Source organism: Stigmatopora argus, chromosome 1, assembly GCF_051989625.1.
Source record: "Stigmatopora argus isolate UIUO_Sarg chromosome 1, RoL_Sarg_1.0, whole genome shotgun sequence".
Classification (NCBI taxonomy): domain Eukaryota; kingdom Metazoa; phylum Chordata; class Actinopteri; order Syngnathiformes; family Syngnathidae; genus Stigmatopora; species Stigmatopora argus.
In genome coordinates this window covers 28,258,224-28,276,474 of record NC_135387.1, presented here as the reverse complement: position 1 = coordinate 28,276,474, position 18,251 = coordinate 28,258,224, and the positions used below count along the sequence as shown (strand labels likewise).

At 37.9% G+C, this 18,251-nt stretch overlaps 1 protein-coding gene across 2 annotated transcripts in view; it reads left to right on the top strand.

Moving 5' to 3' along the window:
* The window catches only part of prex1 (phosphatidylinositol-3,4,5-trisphosphate-dependent Rac exchange factor 1), a 125,608-nt gene that overhangs the window by 24,240 nt on the left and 83,117 nt on the right, over positions 1–18,251 (top strand). For both annotated transcript variants that reach the window (XM_077614431.1, XM_077614423.1), the window contains exons 2-4: positions 6,871–6,936; positions 7,147–7,269; positions 13,024–13,128. In XM_077614431.1, coding sequence (XP_077470557.1) covers positions 6,871–6,936; positions 7,147–7,269; positions 13,024–13,128 — 294 coding nt within the window. The remainder of the gene's footprint in view (positions 1–6,870; positions 6,937–7,146; positions 7,270–13,023; positions 13,129–18,251) is intronic.

Here is an 18,251-nt window from a genome sequence, read left to right as displayed (position 1 = left end):
TGCCTCTCACTATGTTGATTAAGAAGTAATGAGCCCGACAACTGTGTCCAGGGGGGAATCCAGTTACACTCTTTGCTTTTCAAGCAGCTCAGCGATAGCATTTTCAATATTCAGCTCTTATCTTAACGGCTGTAGATAAAGCGATTGAAAGTAGCAGATGACGTAAATAGGCATTAATCGCTATTGCGCATTTTCCGTACACAAGCAGATGCCGTTTCTAAAGTACTTCAGTGATACCTCGACCTTGAGTGACCTAAAATGAGCCAAATTGGCCCGTTTTAGTGAAAAAGCAACAAGTGGAACTGCTGGTTTTGAAAGTCGGATACATATTTAGCCTTGTGCCAATTTGCAATTTTCTCTTTCGTTTAAGACTGCCTTGAAATTATTTCTAAACAATTATTTCCGGGTGATTAATGTTCTGATTTTTGACTCCAAGGGTGTTTTTAAAAATCAATTCTGCAATATATCGCGATAATACTTTGCATGATTCTCGTAGCGATTGAAAATCCATCTCAATCAATCTTTACACGTGTGTTTTCGGTGGAAATAAACAATAAGTGCTTGTATGTCCACTCCCGTCCACTAGTAAGCAGCAGTCAGTCTCCTTACTCTGACATCTAGTAAGTCTGCTCGGAGGCACCAGGGCGCTGTTTCCCAGCTCAAGTCCCTTGACAAATCCCATATTTGAGTGCTATACATCCTTTTACGATACAGACGCTCCCCTACTTACGAACGAGTTAGGTTCCGAGCGATTGTTCATAAGTTGAATTTGTTCGTAAGTTGCTCAGTGCTATATTTTGTATTATAATTTATGTTTAAGGCCTATATAAGTATATTGAAGGTTTATATAAGTGCATTTGTATGTTTAAGGCTTGTATAAGTAACACGCATTGGTTTGTACTGAAAAAAAACATTTAATAACATGGAGAGAATACATACAGTACTGTATACGTACATTAGAGAGAGAGATTTACTAGAAACTGGCCGAAAGAAGCTATCTAATGACGATTGCAGTTTTCTTTTTTTCATCATAAATGATGTGGTAGCACTGTATGGCATCATTCAATTGATTTGCAAACTTTGTGCCACGTTCAATATTTCGATCCTGCTGCTCGATTTTTATGTTTATAAATGGTACTGACGGTCGAACATTCAAGTTGTATTCACGTGCAACGCTCACCACTTTCTGACGCGCATCAAGCTTCGTTATTATTGCCACTCATTTCAAATGAAATGGCTTGTCTCTTCCTTGCACCTCTCAATAGAAGCCTTTCGCTTTTCACCAACCATATTCAATAATGGATGCACGAGATATTTAATGATAAAAATGAAAAAGGTTCTTTGCGCAATGGAGATACGTTCACGCACTTCCGCACTGCAACGAACTGGGCAGAGGAAGGTAGATGCTGGGTGAGCTGAGCTCTCACAGCGCCAGGCGTCGGTATTAGCGGCGGAAAGAAGCACTACTCGGAAAAAGGCGCGCAATACCAAATTGAACTTAGGAACATTTTTCGTCATAAACGCAATTTGCAGACATGTTCGTATGTACCGTTGTTCGTAACTCGAATGTTCGTAAGTAGGGGAGCGTCTGTATTAAGGAATTAAAAAATGTACAAATGCAACGCGGCACATATTTACTCACATAGGGCGCACTTAAAAGTTTACAATTTTCCCCAAATTGGACGTAGTGCCCAATCAGTATGCACTAAATTCAAGATTCCGTAGATGTCGCTGACAGCTTGACTGTCTGGGTACATTGCTTGCTGACACGCTATATTTATATAGTGAAAAGTTGAAGAATGACAACATTAGCAGTTGACGATGATGTTTTCATCTGACCGAGACGATCTGGATTAGAGCCGAAATGGGTAAAACCAGATCGGTTTTACAAAACAAACGTACAAAAAAATCCCATACAAAAGTTGTTACAATTTGAAATGATCAAAAAATATATCAAATACGGGAAAACCTATAATTTGACAGGTGTGGTCCGAGTCTAGGAAAGGTCGGCGGATGGAAGAAAAAAAACGAATATTTTCTCTTCACAAACCCGTTTGTTCTAGAATGGAACAATGACAACAGCCAAAACAATCCTGGGTGAGGATGGCCAATGGAGTAAGAACTGGACTGAAAGGATTTCTTTGTTGCTCCGGCCCACAATCCTCTCCTTCCTAATCCCTTTTCTCTCGTCACATCTCTGTAGCACCTTTTGTTAAAAGACTGTCAATACTTCCATGTCGTCGTGATATTTTTAGCATTTTACTCGCTTTGTCTGCGCATTGTCACCGTTGTTATCATCATCTCTTTCTTATTTCCAACTGGACGCTTTCCCATGATTGAACTCTTCAGTCTGGATTTGTGACAAATTGCCATATGCCAAGAAAAAAAAACCGAGTACACAGTAAAACACAGTTATTCCCTTTTGGAAAATAACAGCCGCTATTCCTTGTGATAGCATATATCCCTTGTTATAATTATAGAGGTGACACCTCACGGTTTTCACATTCTATTTTGGTCTCCTTGAAAATGCTGATTACTTCACTCTTTGGAGAGAGTGTGTGATTATGCTTTTTTTAAAGAAAAGGGCGCTTTTGGAAGTAAGAATTGGTGTTAACTTAAAATGGATTGAATGGAGCTCACTTTAACTTTTTGGAGATGTTTGAACTGGAGCCGGAAACGTCATCATTTGGAAGACGTAGCAGGGATATATTAAATGGCGCACAAACGGGAGGCTCAAAAAAGCAAAAATCATTTAATATACCTGGGTATATTAAACGGCAAAATACGGTAACAACAACACTAACTCTAACACTAACAACAACACTCTAACACTAACACTGTAACTGTTATTCTAACACTAACAACAACACTAACACTACCATATTTTGCTGTTTATTACACCCCCCCATTTAACATACCCGGGTATATTAAATGGCAGGGGTATATTAAATGGCGCACAAACGGGAAGGTACAATCCACTACGCACTCTTTATGCCGTGACGGGGTGCATCAACGTTTTGCAGACTTAAACTACTTACTCTTCAGGTTAAAACTACTTATAAAAGTCTGACTTGGAATTTTAATGAACTTAAGTATCTATAATTATGCCCCATGAACACCATACAAATCTTGCCAAAAAAGCTGAGTCCCCGTTTAATATAAACAGCAGGGGTATATTAAATGGCGCACAAACGGGGGGCTCAAAGAAGCAAAAAACATTTAATATACCAGGGTATATGAAACGGCAAAATACGGTAATCTTAAATCTTCTGCGCTACTGTTGTACAGGCCTTGCAGACAACCAAAATGGGGGAAAAACTGACATTGCGATATATAGCGCATACCTGTCAACTTATGTTTTCTCATATTTTATACGTTTTTTATCATTTCAAATACCGTAATTACTCGAATATAACACGCAGGTTTTTGCAAAATAATTAATTCCAATAGTTGGGGGTGCGTGTTATAATCAAAAACTAATTTTTTTTTTTTTTTTTTATTATTTTTTTTTTTTTATTTTTTTTTTTTTTTGTGTCTTGTTACATGGCCCTTAGCCTGGTGCTTTTTCTTGCCAAATAAATTGAATTGAAATTGAATTGAATAAAATAAATTACAAATTTTCGATCGAAAAAAGCATTGTCAAACTCACTTTGACGCACGGATTTTACGTCATCTCGTAGAGCCGACGCACGGATTTTACGTCATCTCGTGAAGCCGAGACCACCACTGCCCCCCTCTAGCCTCGTACCCGTCTCAGTTCACCCTCTCTCAGTTCAGTGTTATAATCAATAACTAAAATAAATTACACATTTTCGATCGAAAAAAGCATTGTCAAACTCACTTTGACGCACGGATTTTACGTCATCTCGTAAAGCCAATCGGATGATGTGTTGTGGGAGGAAGAGGAAGTGGATGAAGGATTCTCAACGAAGAGATGTATGAGAGGACAGACAAAGAGAGAGAGGAACTTTTCATTTGAAGGATTCTAATGAATAAATTTGTTTGAACAAAACAATCGTGAAACGAAGAAAAAAAGGTAAGATTTCTGATTTTCGTCAGCGGGAAATTTTAGGTGCGCACTATATTCGAGTACTGCGTTTTTCCAGATTTTTTTGGCCCAAAGTTATACCTGCGTGTTATTTTCGAGTGCGCGTTATATTCGAGTAATTACGGTAGTGTACTTTTGTATGGGATTTGTTAAAGTACATTTTTTTTGTAAAACCGATCTCGTTTTACCCATTTTGGCTCTAATCTGGATCATCTCGGTCACTGGTAGCAGACAAAAACGTAATTGACTGCTAATATTGTCATGCTTTAAGCATGATATGTCAATCGTGTCCACCTTTTCACTATATAAATATAGCGCGTCAGCAAGCAATGTAGCCAGACAGTCAAGATGTCAGCGACATACAGCGACATCTACAGAATCTTGAATTTAATGCACCGACTGATTGGGCACCCCATCCACTTTGGAGAATTTTTTAAAATTTAAAGTGCGCCCTGTGTGAGTAAATATACGCCGTGTTGCATTTGTACATTTTTTATTGGTTAAAAAGGGGAATTACAATCATTAATAAGGGTAGCAATTGGCTGACATTGACAGGTATGATATTGCGATATTATTTCGTGCAGGCCTACTCCCAATGGTTATTTAATTTTAGTTGTTATAACATATTGAGTTAGTTAAAGCTACGTTGAAAGAATGGCAAACAGACAAAAAAAGGGGAAATGATGGTAGGAGAAAGATTCACATCCCCCTTTTTTACTGGCTCGTGTTTTGTTTTTTTGTAATCGGACATCATGCAAGCACAAAATGTGCACACCCGCGCAAGAGTTCATTTGGTGGCAGTCATCTATATCAATTTAAGAGTGTGTTAATTCAACCCTTAACATCTAAATTGTGTTTTATGCAGGACAGTCGAAATCACCAAGACTTGAGTTGACGTTCTAATTCTTGAGCTCGTTGTGTTGCCATGGCAGGACGGCAATAAACATGACATCACAGCGCTGCGACATTGTGTAACTCGCCAGCCATTACACAAACACACAAGTTGTGCACAGTTTTGACAGAAATTCTATTGAACGAAACAGCTTGGGGTTTTAGTTCCTTTCTTGTTGTCCTTGGTCAAAGAATTCGTGTTGTCGAAAGAAATGATGACTTATTTAAAAATACTTGGGCAGTAATCGCTCGAATATCGAGGCTTCACTACACCGCATTTTTTTTGTTAATTACCGTATTTTCACACCTATAGGGCGCACTTAAAAGCCTAAAATTTTCTCTAAATTGGCCGATTCGATAAACTCAATTTTTGTATGGCCCCGGCTAGTTTTATTTCTTGCCGTCACGCTACTTATTGCGATCAACCCAGCGGATGTTCACCCTAAAAATAGCCTTCCCGTGCATTCCAAGCATTATGGTAAATCCATTCAAAACATCCCAAGGCATTTGACTTCTGTGTGCTTGCAGTGCTTTTAAGCCTCAAAAACACTCTAAATACTTACAGAAACCGCATATTAGAGCTATACAGAGGAAATGCCTGGCATGACTGACAACACAATGCGGGTGTGTATGCTTGGAAAATGGACTGAAGCCATGGATCGAACACAATTTAACAGCTTTGCTAACAAATTGCTAATGGATTGCTAAAGCTGGAATCAAATTCCTGGAATACACAACTGACTGACAGTGGAGCCTAGCATGATAAACGCCCAACTCTTTATATCAGTGTACCTTTGACCTCAATAAAGCATTATCAAACTCCGTTTTGCTCGTGCTGTCTTAAAAAAACACGCTAGTGCCAAGCCTAACATAACTAGCAGCTAGCATAACACAACTCATCTGTTAGAGCACTAGCATGACACTAGGCTAGCGTATGTTATGCTATCTGCTAGCATACCTATGTTATGCTAGCCACTAGCATACCTATGTTATGCCATCCGCTAGCGTACGTATGTTATGCTAGATGCTAGTGTACCTATGTTATGCTAGCTTCTAGTGTACCTATGTTATGCTAGTTGCTAGTGTACTTATGTAGTGCTATCTGCTAGCATACCTATGTTATGCTAGCTGCTAGCATACCTATGTTATGCTAGCCACTAGCATACCTATGTTATGCTATCCACTAGCGTACCTATGTTATGCTAGTTGCTAGTGTACCTATGTTATGCTAGCTGCTAGCGTACCCATGTTATGCTATCCGCCAGCATACCTATGTTATGCTATCCGCCAGCATACCTATGTTATGCTAGCCACTAACATACCTATGTTATGCTATCCGCTAGCTTACGTATGTTATGCTATTTGCTAGCATACCTATGTTATGCTAGCCGCTACCATACCTATGTTATGCTATCCGCTAGTGTACCTATGTTATGCTATCCGCTAGCTTACCTATGTTATGCTAGCCGCTACCATACCTATGTTATGCTATCCGCTAGTGTACCTATGTTATGCTAGCCGCTAGAGTGCCTATGTTATGCTAAATGAGACTTCGCCCTATCACATGGTGCGTTTTATAGGTGGGAAAATTTGGTACATTTTTGGGTGTAAATTCATAAAAATTTGAAAATCCACGCTAAACTCGCAAGTTGAAGCCACTCCCCTGTCCTCCGCTTGCTAGTAGAACTAAGCACTGAAGTAAAAAATATTATTTTTAATTTTTTTAAATAGGGGTGACCCTACTTCGCGGTTTTTCGTTTGTCGCGGCCATGTCTGGTCTACATTAACCGCGATAATCGACGGATTATTGTATATATCTCCATCCAAGTGAGACCAAAAAAATGGCCCTTAGTTTTGCTTGAAATGTCAATCTACGAGTAATTGTAGTGTCAAACATACTTTGAAAATGTATTTTTCTATTCCCTCCACAGGCCTTTTTGCAACGAATCCGACAAACGGCAGACGACCAACAGTGTCTTTCACCTGAACATGTCAAGGTAGGCCGACATTTTGGATTGTCTTCCCGTCCACGTTGGATTTCTGAGTCTTGTTTTACCCTCTTTTGTATCCATCTGTTGGTCACTTCCTTCCTTCCTTCCTCACTCCTTTCCTTTTCCCTGATCTCCCCCCTTTGCCCTCTCTCCTCCCTCCCTCCCTCCCTCCCTCTCTCCCTTCCCTCCCCCTTTTAATCACCCCACTGTTTATAGATTCTGTTTTCCAACATTGAGGACATCCTGGAATTGCACAAAGAGGTCTTGTCCTCTGTGGAGGCCATCCTGCAGCCTGAACCGCAGCCTCACCATGCACTGGGGCATGTCTTTCTCCAGTTTGTAAGTCCAATCAACAGAAACACCAACTACCATATTATACGGACTATAAGTTGCACGTTTTTTTATAGTTTGGCCGCGACTAATTTTAGATATAATATTTAGATTTTTTTAATAATTGGATTAAAAGTCCTGAATATTAAGTTTTTATAGATCTAAAACTATGTTTATTTTAGGTTTTTTTATATATTTTTTTAGATTTTACAAAATGATTTTTGAACTAAAAACACAGAAAAAATGGATTACAAAATTACAATTATTGATTTAAAAGGGGGGAAAACATGGAAATTTTATATACATCTATACTCTTCATTTTAATTTGATCCTAAAACAGAAAGTCGGCACTCATGATTTACTTTCCCGGGCCACACAAAATGATGCGGTGGGCCAGATTTGGCCCCCGGGCCGCCACTTTGACACATGTGGCGTAGCCAAAGATGCACAGAAAATAACCCTAGAGTAATTCTAACTTGCCACAACCCTTCATAGCCCCGCCCACCCCAAGACTCACACACAAACACAAACTGTTTTCCTTTCCCGAAACATCTCCATCCCCCTTTTTGAGCTGCTCAGCATATTTATAGTCCATATAAATAATTTGAGCTACCAACATTGTTCAAAGACGTTAGAGAAAAATCTCCCGTGTGACTAATTTGTAATTTAAGGAATTTTTCCATTTGACCTATTGTCACACTAAATCAAGGTAACTGCATGGCCGCTTGAATTTTAGCTCTTATGTAACACCATTCAATGCTATTCTATAGGATTATAAGAGGAATATTACCCAAAGACTCCAGAATGCACACACCTGTCTCAGCAGTTTATATGACCAATGTATTTCCAATAGGTTATCTTGAAAGTCCAACTTTAAAAAAAAAATGTGATCACTCTCCGACAAAGCTTGATCCCGAGAGGCCGACTTTTACTCAGGTTATAAATAAATACATTAGGTTACAGAAGGGATAAGGCGTACGTATTTAACAATCAACCTCTACTTACAAAATTAACCTCTACTTACAAAATTAATTAATAACTTCAAAGTACACCGATTTTGTATCAAAAATATTACGAACAAACAAAACGGGAAAGAGAATATTTTAATGTCCAAAATTGATCTCTCCACGATCGGGAAAGGTGTCAATTCCTAAATTGATTAATTCTGGCAGCATAACGGCCCTCCGGATGAAAGCGAAACTACGACGTTGTCCGTGACAAAAATTAGTTTGACACCTCTGCTTTACACATTAGATTAAATTAAATTAGATAACTTTATTCATCCTGGGAAATTTCATTGTCACAGTAGCAAAAGGGTGATAATACAGACACAGAAAAAGACATTTTAGACATAAATAAATAGGTAATAAATAAGCTAATAAATGAATATATATATATATATATATATATAAATAAATAATTGTATATAAATAAATATATATAAATATATAAATAATTATATATAATATATATATATATATATATACAAATAATTATATATATAAATAAATAATTATATATTATATATATATATATACAAATAATTATATATTATATATATATATAATAATTATATATAAATAAATATATTTAAATATATAAATAATTATATAGAAATAAGCATGTGGCTGAGATATATATATATATATATATATATATATATATATATATATATATATATATATATATTGGAAAAGAAATGTTAGACATAAATAAACAGGTAATAAATATATGTATAAATAAATAAATAAATTAGAATGTTCCTCAGATATATATATATATATATATATATATATATATATATATATATATATATATATATATATATATATATATATATATATATATATATATATATATATATATATATCAGCAACATGCTTATTTATCTATGTATTTATTTATTAACTTATTTATTACCTATTTATTTATGTCTAAAATGTCTTCTCCAATATATATCTCAGCCACATGCTTATTTATATATTTATTACCTATTTATTTATGTCTGAAATGTATTTTCCTATACATATATAGACATGGATGTTTTTTAATGACGTTATTACATTAGGAGTGAGTGGTTGGGTAGTGTCATGTAAACATTTTTGGTGTCTCCTTGGCTCTTTTTTTGGGGCACATTCCACCCATCCATCCTGCTTTGCACCCCACCCACCACTACAACCGCTCCCCTCTGTTTGAACCCCAATGGCCTCTGGGGACAAACAAAGAAGGGTTTGTGTCCAGGGAGGAAGAGCTGCTGTGTCAGTCTGCCAGGAGACAATGGCAATCTCCAAATCGCCGTCCCTCTCACTGCGTCTTACTTTAGACGGCCATTTTCAAGTCCAACTTTCACTACTAAGTCCTCAAATAGTTAAAAAAAAAAGACAAAAGACATATTTTGGGCTAAAGTACTACATTATATTTCATCTCAAATACCGTATTTACTCGCCTATATGTTGTATTTGTGAATCAAAAAAATGATGACTGAATCGAGGGTACGGCTTATATGCGCACAAATTAGACTTAACATGCACAAAACGCCATAATGCAAGACAATGCGGCCGATACGGTCATTTATTTCAAAATAGAGAAAAGATAAACAGATAAAACGCTAAACTAAATTAATTTTGACGTCTATGATTGAAATTCAAGGAAAAAATAAACCGTATCTTGCATAAAACATTAAAAAAACTAATTTATGAATATGGAAGTGAAAATTGTGAATCAGGGGGCGGCTTATATGCGAGAAATTGTAAAATTCAACTATTTCAAGGCCATTTTAAGGGTGCGGCTTATATGATGAGGTAGCTTATATGTTGAGGTAGCTTATATGCGGAGGTAGCTTATATGCGGAGGTAGCTTATATGCGAGAAATTGTAAAATTTAACGATCTTAAGGCCATTTTAAGGGTGTGGCTTATATGCGCAGGTGGCTTATATGCGAGAAATTGTAAAATTAAACGGTTTTAAGGCTATTTAAAGGGTGCGGCTTATACACGGAGGTGGCCTATATGCGAGAAATTGTAAAATTAAACGGTTTTAAGGCCATTTTAAGGGTGCGGCTTATATGCGAGAAATTGTAAAATTAAATGGTTTTAAGGCCATTTTAAGGGTGCGGCTTATATGCAGATGTGGCTTATATGCGAGAAATTGTAAAATGTAACGGTTTTAAGGCCATTTTAAGGGTGTGTCTTATATGCGGAGGTGTCTTATATACGAGAAATTGTAAAATCAAACGGTTTTAAAGCCATTTTAAGGGTGCGGCTTATATGTCAGAAAATACATTTTTTGATATCCTAATTGTAATTACTTTTGTGAATACAATAATCCTTCAACATCATTACCTTGAATGTGTGTTTGATGTGCGTGGCATAGTTTGTTTTTTTGGCGGGGGTGATGTACCCGAGCTTCCCCACACATACCTCCTTTGTTGCTGCGTATCTATTACACTTCCTTTTGCAGTAGGCGACCTTTGTCACCTTTAGCAATGATAGCTCTCAACCAGTTGGTCGACCCGATCTAGCACCCTCAGGTCATAGCCCTTGACCCCTGGCTGAGGTCAACACCATGACTGGGATTAAATTAACCTCCCACATTGTTCCATAAAACCAGCTGCCAATCACAACCGGGCATCGCGATTCAAAAGGTTGAGCGGTTTGTCGAGAGAGAAACTTCTCCACTGTGTGCTAGCAGTAAAAACATTAATAAAAACACGGGAAAACTCAACATTTAGAGTTTTAATCCGACTCCACAACGTCAGAAAAGTAATGAGACGTTGGACGGGGAATCCCAGGCGTCAATATTTGCCCAATCTGGGCGTCTCTTCAGCCAGTTCTCCAACACTCGCGTCGTTATACGTCGTGAACTACGGCCATTATGCTTTGACTTCTCCGAGCGTGACACAAACTTCTCCACTCGCCTCCGAAATAACATTCCAGAGAAGAAGAATTTAAATAAAGCTTTACGTTTAGCAAAAAAAAAGCTAGGCTGCTATTCTGGGCACAAGTGGTGTCTTTCACCATCGCACTGCTGATGTTTTAATGTTGGAGTAGATGAATAGATGAATACTTCTTTTTGCATGCGCTTGAGGTTCGTCGTCTGTTTGTTGACCTCCGGGGACAGGAAACCCAAATTGTGGGCGTGGTTTAACTGCAAAGGCCGTTGGTACTCTGTTGTTTTTGCGTTGAATAAAGTTTCTGCGGATTGTGATTTGCGCGATTTATATTTTTTCAAGTGGACCAGTGACTTGAGTGGTTAGCACGTCTGCCTCACAGCTCTGGGGTCCTGGGTTCAAATCCAGGTCGGCCCACCTGTGTGGAGTCTGTCCGGTTTCCTCCCACATTCCAAAGACATGCATGGGTGGCTGATTGGACACTTTAAATTGACCCCAAGTATTCAGGTTGTCCCCTGCCTCTGGCCCAAAGTCAGCTGGGATAGGCTCCAGCACCCCCTGCGACCCTAGTGAGGATAAAGCGTTTCAGAAAATGAATGAATTAATATTTTGTCAAATGATTTCCGTGACAACTGCCAGTTTTACTTTTGTTAACATCGCGTAGCATTGACGGCCTCACGGTTATGGGGTTGAGGGTTCGATCCCAGGTGGGTTCTCACTGTGTGGAGTTTGCATGTTCTCCCTGGGCTTGCGAGGGTTTTTTCCGGGTGCTGCGGTTTCCTCCCACATTCCTATAGCATGCATGCTAGGCTAGTTGTACACTCTAAATTGCCCCTAGCTACGAGAGTCTGCTTGGTCGGTAGACCTGTGTGGAGTTTGGATGCGTGGGTTTTCTCCGGGTACTCCGGTTTCCTCCCACATTCCAAAAATATGTATGCTAGGCTAGCTGGTTGAACATTATAAATTGCCCCTAGCTATGATTGGTTGTCCATCTCCTTGTGCCCTGCGATTGGTCGACCACCGATTCAGAATGTCCGTTGTTAGCTGGGATAGGCTCCAGCACCCCCTGTGACCCTTCTGAGGATAAGTGGTTCAGAAAACGAATGACTGAAACCATTTTTTATTCGTGTTAGGCTCAATTATAAGCCCAAACCATCATCCAATGGAATCGATGCTATTCCAATAACTAATATGCATTATCACACGTGTCAAAGTGGCGGCCCGGGGGCCAAATCTGGCCCGCCGCATCATTTTGTGTGGCCCGGGAAAGTAAATCATGAGTGCTGACTTTCTGTTTTAGGATCAAATTAAAATGAAGAGTATAGATATATATTAAATTTCCTGATTTTCCCCCTTTTAAATCAATAATTGTAATTTTTTAATCCATTTTTTTCTGTGTTTTTAGTTCAAAAATCATTTTGTAAAATCTAAAAAAATATATAAAAAAAGCTAAAATAAACATTGTTTTAGATCCATAAAAAAACTGAATATTCAGGGTTTTTAATCCATTTTTAATCCATTTATAAAATAAATACAAATGACACCCTTGCATTAGCATATAATATAATAAGCATTCCAATAATTGTAGCCAACTATCTATTGAAACTATACTTTTGTCAGGGTATATTTTACCTCCAATGCCTGCAACGTGAATAATAAATGACAAACTGCTTTATTTCCACAGGCCGAATGTATCACATTACAAATGAATACCAACACATCGTAAATAGAAGTTGTCAAATCTTTGAGCGGTTTTATTTGTAAAACTCTATTGTACCTTTTCCACCAATACAGCACATCATATTTCATTGTTAAGCAGCAACAGTTGTACGTGCTGGCGTCCTTATTGTGCCTTTGTTTCCTCCCGTTTGGCAGAGAGAAAGTTTCTCGGTGTACGGGGAGTACTGCAGTAATCATGAGAAGGCTTTGCGGCTTCTGATGGAGCTCAACAAGATTCCCCACATCAGGACCTTCCTCCTGGTAAGAATTCACAGTCTTCTCAATATGGATTAGTATGTTGGATTCTGAAGGAAGGGATAACAAATACGGCCCACTGCATCATTTTTTTTTGCGGCCCAAAAAGGTAACACTAGAGTGCCGACTAAACAAAGTAACACATAAATAGTGGTTTAAGAGTAATAAAATGTGTTTAATAGAAGTAAAAATAGACGCATTTCGCGGAGGGTAGAGACAGCTTAAACATACACGCTACACCCACACGCTAAAAACATGTTTTTAAAAAGGCAACGGAAGCAAAACTGAGTTTGGTTGTACTTTATTTAGCCATTTTACAATGTACTCACCTCATCATCACCCACAAGTCCTCATTTTCTGTGTCTGAATTGAACAATTGTTTAAAATAAGTCATCGAAAATGCTGAGTTTTATACGTTCGTCCAGGCGGCCACAATTCATTCGCAAATAGTAGCTAGCTAGTAGCTAGCGTAACTATTCCAATGCTGTCTTCCATGCTTCGTAAAGCTGTGTTGATGCCGATTGCCAGGCCACAATCCATTCGCAAATAGTAGCTAGCAGCTAGCTACTATTTGTAAAAGTCTATTGCACCTTTTCCACCAATACCGCAAAATAATGCTTTATTTAGCCAAAATAATGCTTTATAAAAATGACCATGTATAGTCAGGCTTTTTTTCTTTAAAAAAATTACAATGTATAGTCAGGCTTTTTTCTTTAAAAAAATAACCATGTATCGTAAGGTTTTTTTTTTTCTTTAAAAACAGGACAATTTATAGTAATGCACAGATGCACCGACCGGGATTTGGACCCAGGACCCCAGGGCTGAGATGCCTATGCTCGAACCACTCGCACCATAGGGCCAAATAAAAATACTTTCTTTAAAAAAAATGCCACGGTATAGTATATGTATAGTAAGGCCTTTTTTAAAAAAAAAAAAACCATTCATAGTAGCGCTTTTTTTCTTTAAAAAAATGACCATGCATAGTAGTGGAAGGCAGCGTCGGAATAGTTACGCTAGCTACTAGCTAGCTGTCGATGTATACAGGCCACAATCCATTGGGTGTATTGACAAAAGAACTACATATCCCAGTAGTCACTGCGCAGTACTTTTTCTACGGGAAAATAGTAGAGTCGGGGGCTGTTTACCGTAGTTGCGAGACCTGTAGAGGATGGTGTACCCTATCGACTGATTGATTTTATTTTATCGTGATAACAATTTTAGTATTGGTCCATATATAAAGCGCACTGGATTATAAGGCGCCCTGTCTATTTTGGAGAAAATTTAAGACTTATGTGCGGCTTATAGTCGTGAAAATACGGTAATTTATGCGCGTATAAGCCGTACCCTCGATTCAGTCATCATTTTGTTGAGCGACAAACATGGGGTATATGCGAGAAAATACCGTACACCTTTTTAGATACAGTTTATCTTAAAAGAGCTTTGCCTAAATTGCTCCAGGCTATTGCCATCATCATCATTATCTGTCTGGCGGATCTCCCTATGACATATTTAGCCTTAACTTCATTATTTCCCTCCTTCTTTCTTCCCATCAATATGTCAAATCCATTTCCACGTTTTAGCATTTGTACAAGGAGACGGAGACCATAACGCGGCGGTTCTTCCTGCTCGGACAGGATGGAATCGCCATCAAGGCCACTTTTTATGTGATGTTCTCGCTGCCAGCTGTTTCCATGTTTTGACACCCCCCAATGTTGGCCTCAGACAATAAGCTCCAAAGCGAGCAGGATTTGTCGGGGAAATTTTGGGCAGACTTTAGAGGGGTGGGGAGATCCAGGGGCTGGGGGTCAGCCAGCTGCCAATCGCTGGCAGCCTCGATGGGATTGGTTGAAAGGAGCCAAGGCTCGTGAGTTGGGCGCTGCCAGATGTTTGACCCAGAGGTCTGGAAACACTGGGATCATAGTAACAATGTTAGTGTGGACTTTTGACTTGGCCGAGGTCCTCAAAAATCATGGACGGTTTTGGTTTTAGGGTCTACATACAGTAGGGAGAGACATTTTTTGGATATTTTTTTTACTGGGTAGACGTGTTCTGCTATTTTTCATTTTGGGATGATATTTTAATGCCGCCGTGGTGGACAAGTTAGACACAAGGAGCCAAAATTTGAAAGTGGGAGAGTCAAAAAGCAAACACTTTACGTCAGAAAGGGCATAAAAAGGCCAAATTATTTTTTTATTAGAATTTATGATTTGTTTTGAATGGGCCCTGTTGTCTTGGAGTGTGTTTAAAGAGAGAATCAAAATAAGAGAAACATAAAACCAGGCAAAGAGCCACGGTATATACAAAATATGATAAGAAGCAAAGTGCCGCATTCGCCATCCCTGTTCTAATCTTATAACGATGTTTTTGGTGCTTACTCGTTGTGAATTTGTTTACGTGTAAGGGTTAATATGAACATATATCTACTATTACATTATATAAGGGGTGGCAGGTGTGTTATCCTATTGTGAGGACATTTGTGTGCATCATTTTGGAATATTTTGAATGGAAGACAAAAGCAAACAACCCTCGATATTTTGCATCTGAAAGTCAGGGTGGAGGCGGGGCCAATAGAGCCAAGAAAGGTATCAAAATTTAAAACAAAATTAGAATTAAGTGGAGTGTAAGGTTAGATGAAATTTATTTTTGAGTGTCTGCATCGTAATCCAAGTTCATTTAAATTTGTTTATGTTATGTTACGAGCGCGTTGCCGTGCAAAAAGTCCCCCTCTATCTCCCCCCTTCGAAATCTGTCTAATTTTAGTACTATTTAACACATTTTAGTACTGTTAAACCACTAATTAATTGTTACTTTGTTAATAGATGGCGAATTAGAACGTATAAAAATGTTTTTCCAATCCAATATCCTGTTTTGGGTGTTTTTTTCAGAGGGTTAGAACCAATTAATTTGTTTTTAGTTCATTTCTATGGGAAACGTTCGTTTGAGTTACGAGCGCGTTGCCGTGCAAAAAGTCCCCCTCTATCTCCCCCCTTCGAAATCTGTCTAATTTTAGTACTATTTAACACATTTTAGTACTGTTAAACCACTAATTATTTGTTACTTTGTTAATAGATGGCGAATTAGAACGTATAAAAATGTTTTTCCAATCCAATATCCTGTTTTGGGTCTTTTTTTCAGAGGGTTAGAACCAATTAATTTGTTTTTAGTTCATTTCTATGGGAAACGTTCGTTTGAGTTACGAGAAAATCGACATACAAGCTCAGTCCCTGAACGTATTAAACTCGTATCTCAAGGTACCACTGTACTGGGATTTAATGTTGCCATATCCTCTGCAGTGTTGAATTTCATTTGCCTATTCTGGGCATTTTCATGACCATTGAAATCATCGATTCATAAAGAGAAGGCCGCCCGCCTCTGGATTTTAGTTAAAAACTTAATGTTAATGAGTTGGAAAGAGAATTCCAAAAAAAAGTTAAAAGCGGAAAAAAGAGGTCAGAGTAAAGAACTGGGGGAGTTGTTGCTTGAGGCTGGGAGATTATAAACAAATCGGGGGGGAAAAGTAAAACGCCGAAGCTGGCTGGAGTTGAAAAGCAAAGTGCTTGAGACAGATAGATTGGCTGGATTATACAGTCTGTTTTGCAGGATAAATTTCCCTGAGCGAATGCTGCACGAACAAGTTCACACAGGAACCAAATATGAATCTGAAAAAAAAGCATTATCATATAATTATATTATTATTATACAACAAAGTTTATTCATATTGACGTACATTTTGTGCTCTCAATGGAAATAAGACTTATTGTTGTTGTAAATGGATGATTCTATTTCATATACTATTGTATATCGTACTTAATCATTATTATTATTACTATTTTAAATTTCTTACTGTAACTGATAGTTTAGTTTAATGATGTGTGTACTGCTTCTCTCACAGTTTTTGTTTCGTGGTCATCAACACATTTTTCATGCCGTTTTAAAACAATAATATCTAGAGTAATGGATTTACCGTATTTCCGCACTATAGGGCGCAACTAAAAGACTTCAATTTTCTCAAAATTGTGTCATATAGATGGATCAACATTGGTTGATCATTGTATGAAATTGCCTTTAGCACAGCTCCAATTAGAACCAATTAAAAGTGTTTTTCCTTTGTAATATCCAGTTTTTTTGGAGTGTTTTTCAGAGGGTGGGAACGAAGTAATTTGTGTTTAGCTCACTTTTATGGGAAACGTTCGTTTACGAGAAAATCGACATACGAGCTCAGTCCCGGAACGCATTAAGCTCGTATCTCAAGGTATCTCCGTGTGTGGCTCCAGTTTTTTTAACTAGGTCTACAATGTCTTGTGTGTCTTGTGTCAAGAAATTTTCTGAATACAGGATGAAATAAAGTTCTAATCTAATCTACTATACTATTATTACAGTATTAGTATAGATTTTTTTTACTCAAGGCCCCCAATTTAACTTTAAACTTCAGGAAAACCGGTCCTTCGGTAGGACAAAAACGGAAACACAGAAGACGATTTGTTTGAGTTTTAACTTTTATGTCAAGTTTTCAGCTCTAAACAATAGCAAAAGCAGTTGTGAAAGTGTAAAATCAAAATCATGCCAATAGAATGCTGTCATTTGTTAGCGTTTTTCAGTGGCGGTCCATGCATTTTCTCGTAGCGCCTTCAACGAATCAATCCAACCCTCAAAAACTATTTTATAGCTATAAAACCTCGACTGCAGCTACAGCTGCGACACAAAAAATAATCAATAAATCAATGCACAAAAATGGGGTAAAATCCACTTCCTAGCAGCATTTAGTGATCAAATACAAACACTAGAGCTTAAATACAAACACTGGAGCTTTTCAGATATCAGAACCGGGCCCACAATTGAAATATTATTTAGGAATATAGCCATATTTTACTCACCAAAAATCCCTTTTAACTGTACACAATATCCATCCTCCTTTCTCTCTTCCTTCTTTTCTATCTCCATCAAAGCTAATGCTGAAAGTTTAGCCTGTCCTGTCGTATTTCTGGCATAGTCCGTCTTGAAAATGGCTTTAAATCAACACAACAATATATTTGCTTGTGCAGCTAGCTCCAGATACAGTTTGGTAGCTCAGGCTAATCACTAGCCAATCATAGTTGGTGAAAGCGATGACGTATCCCTACGCCTGTGAC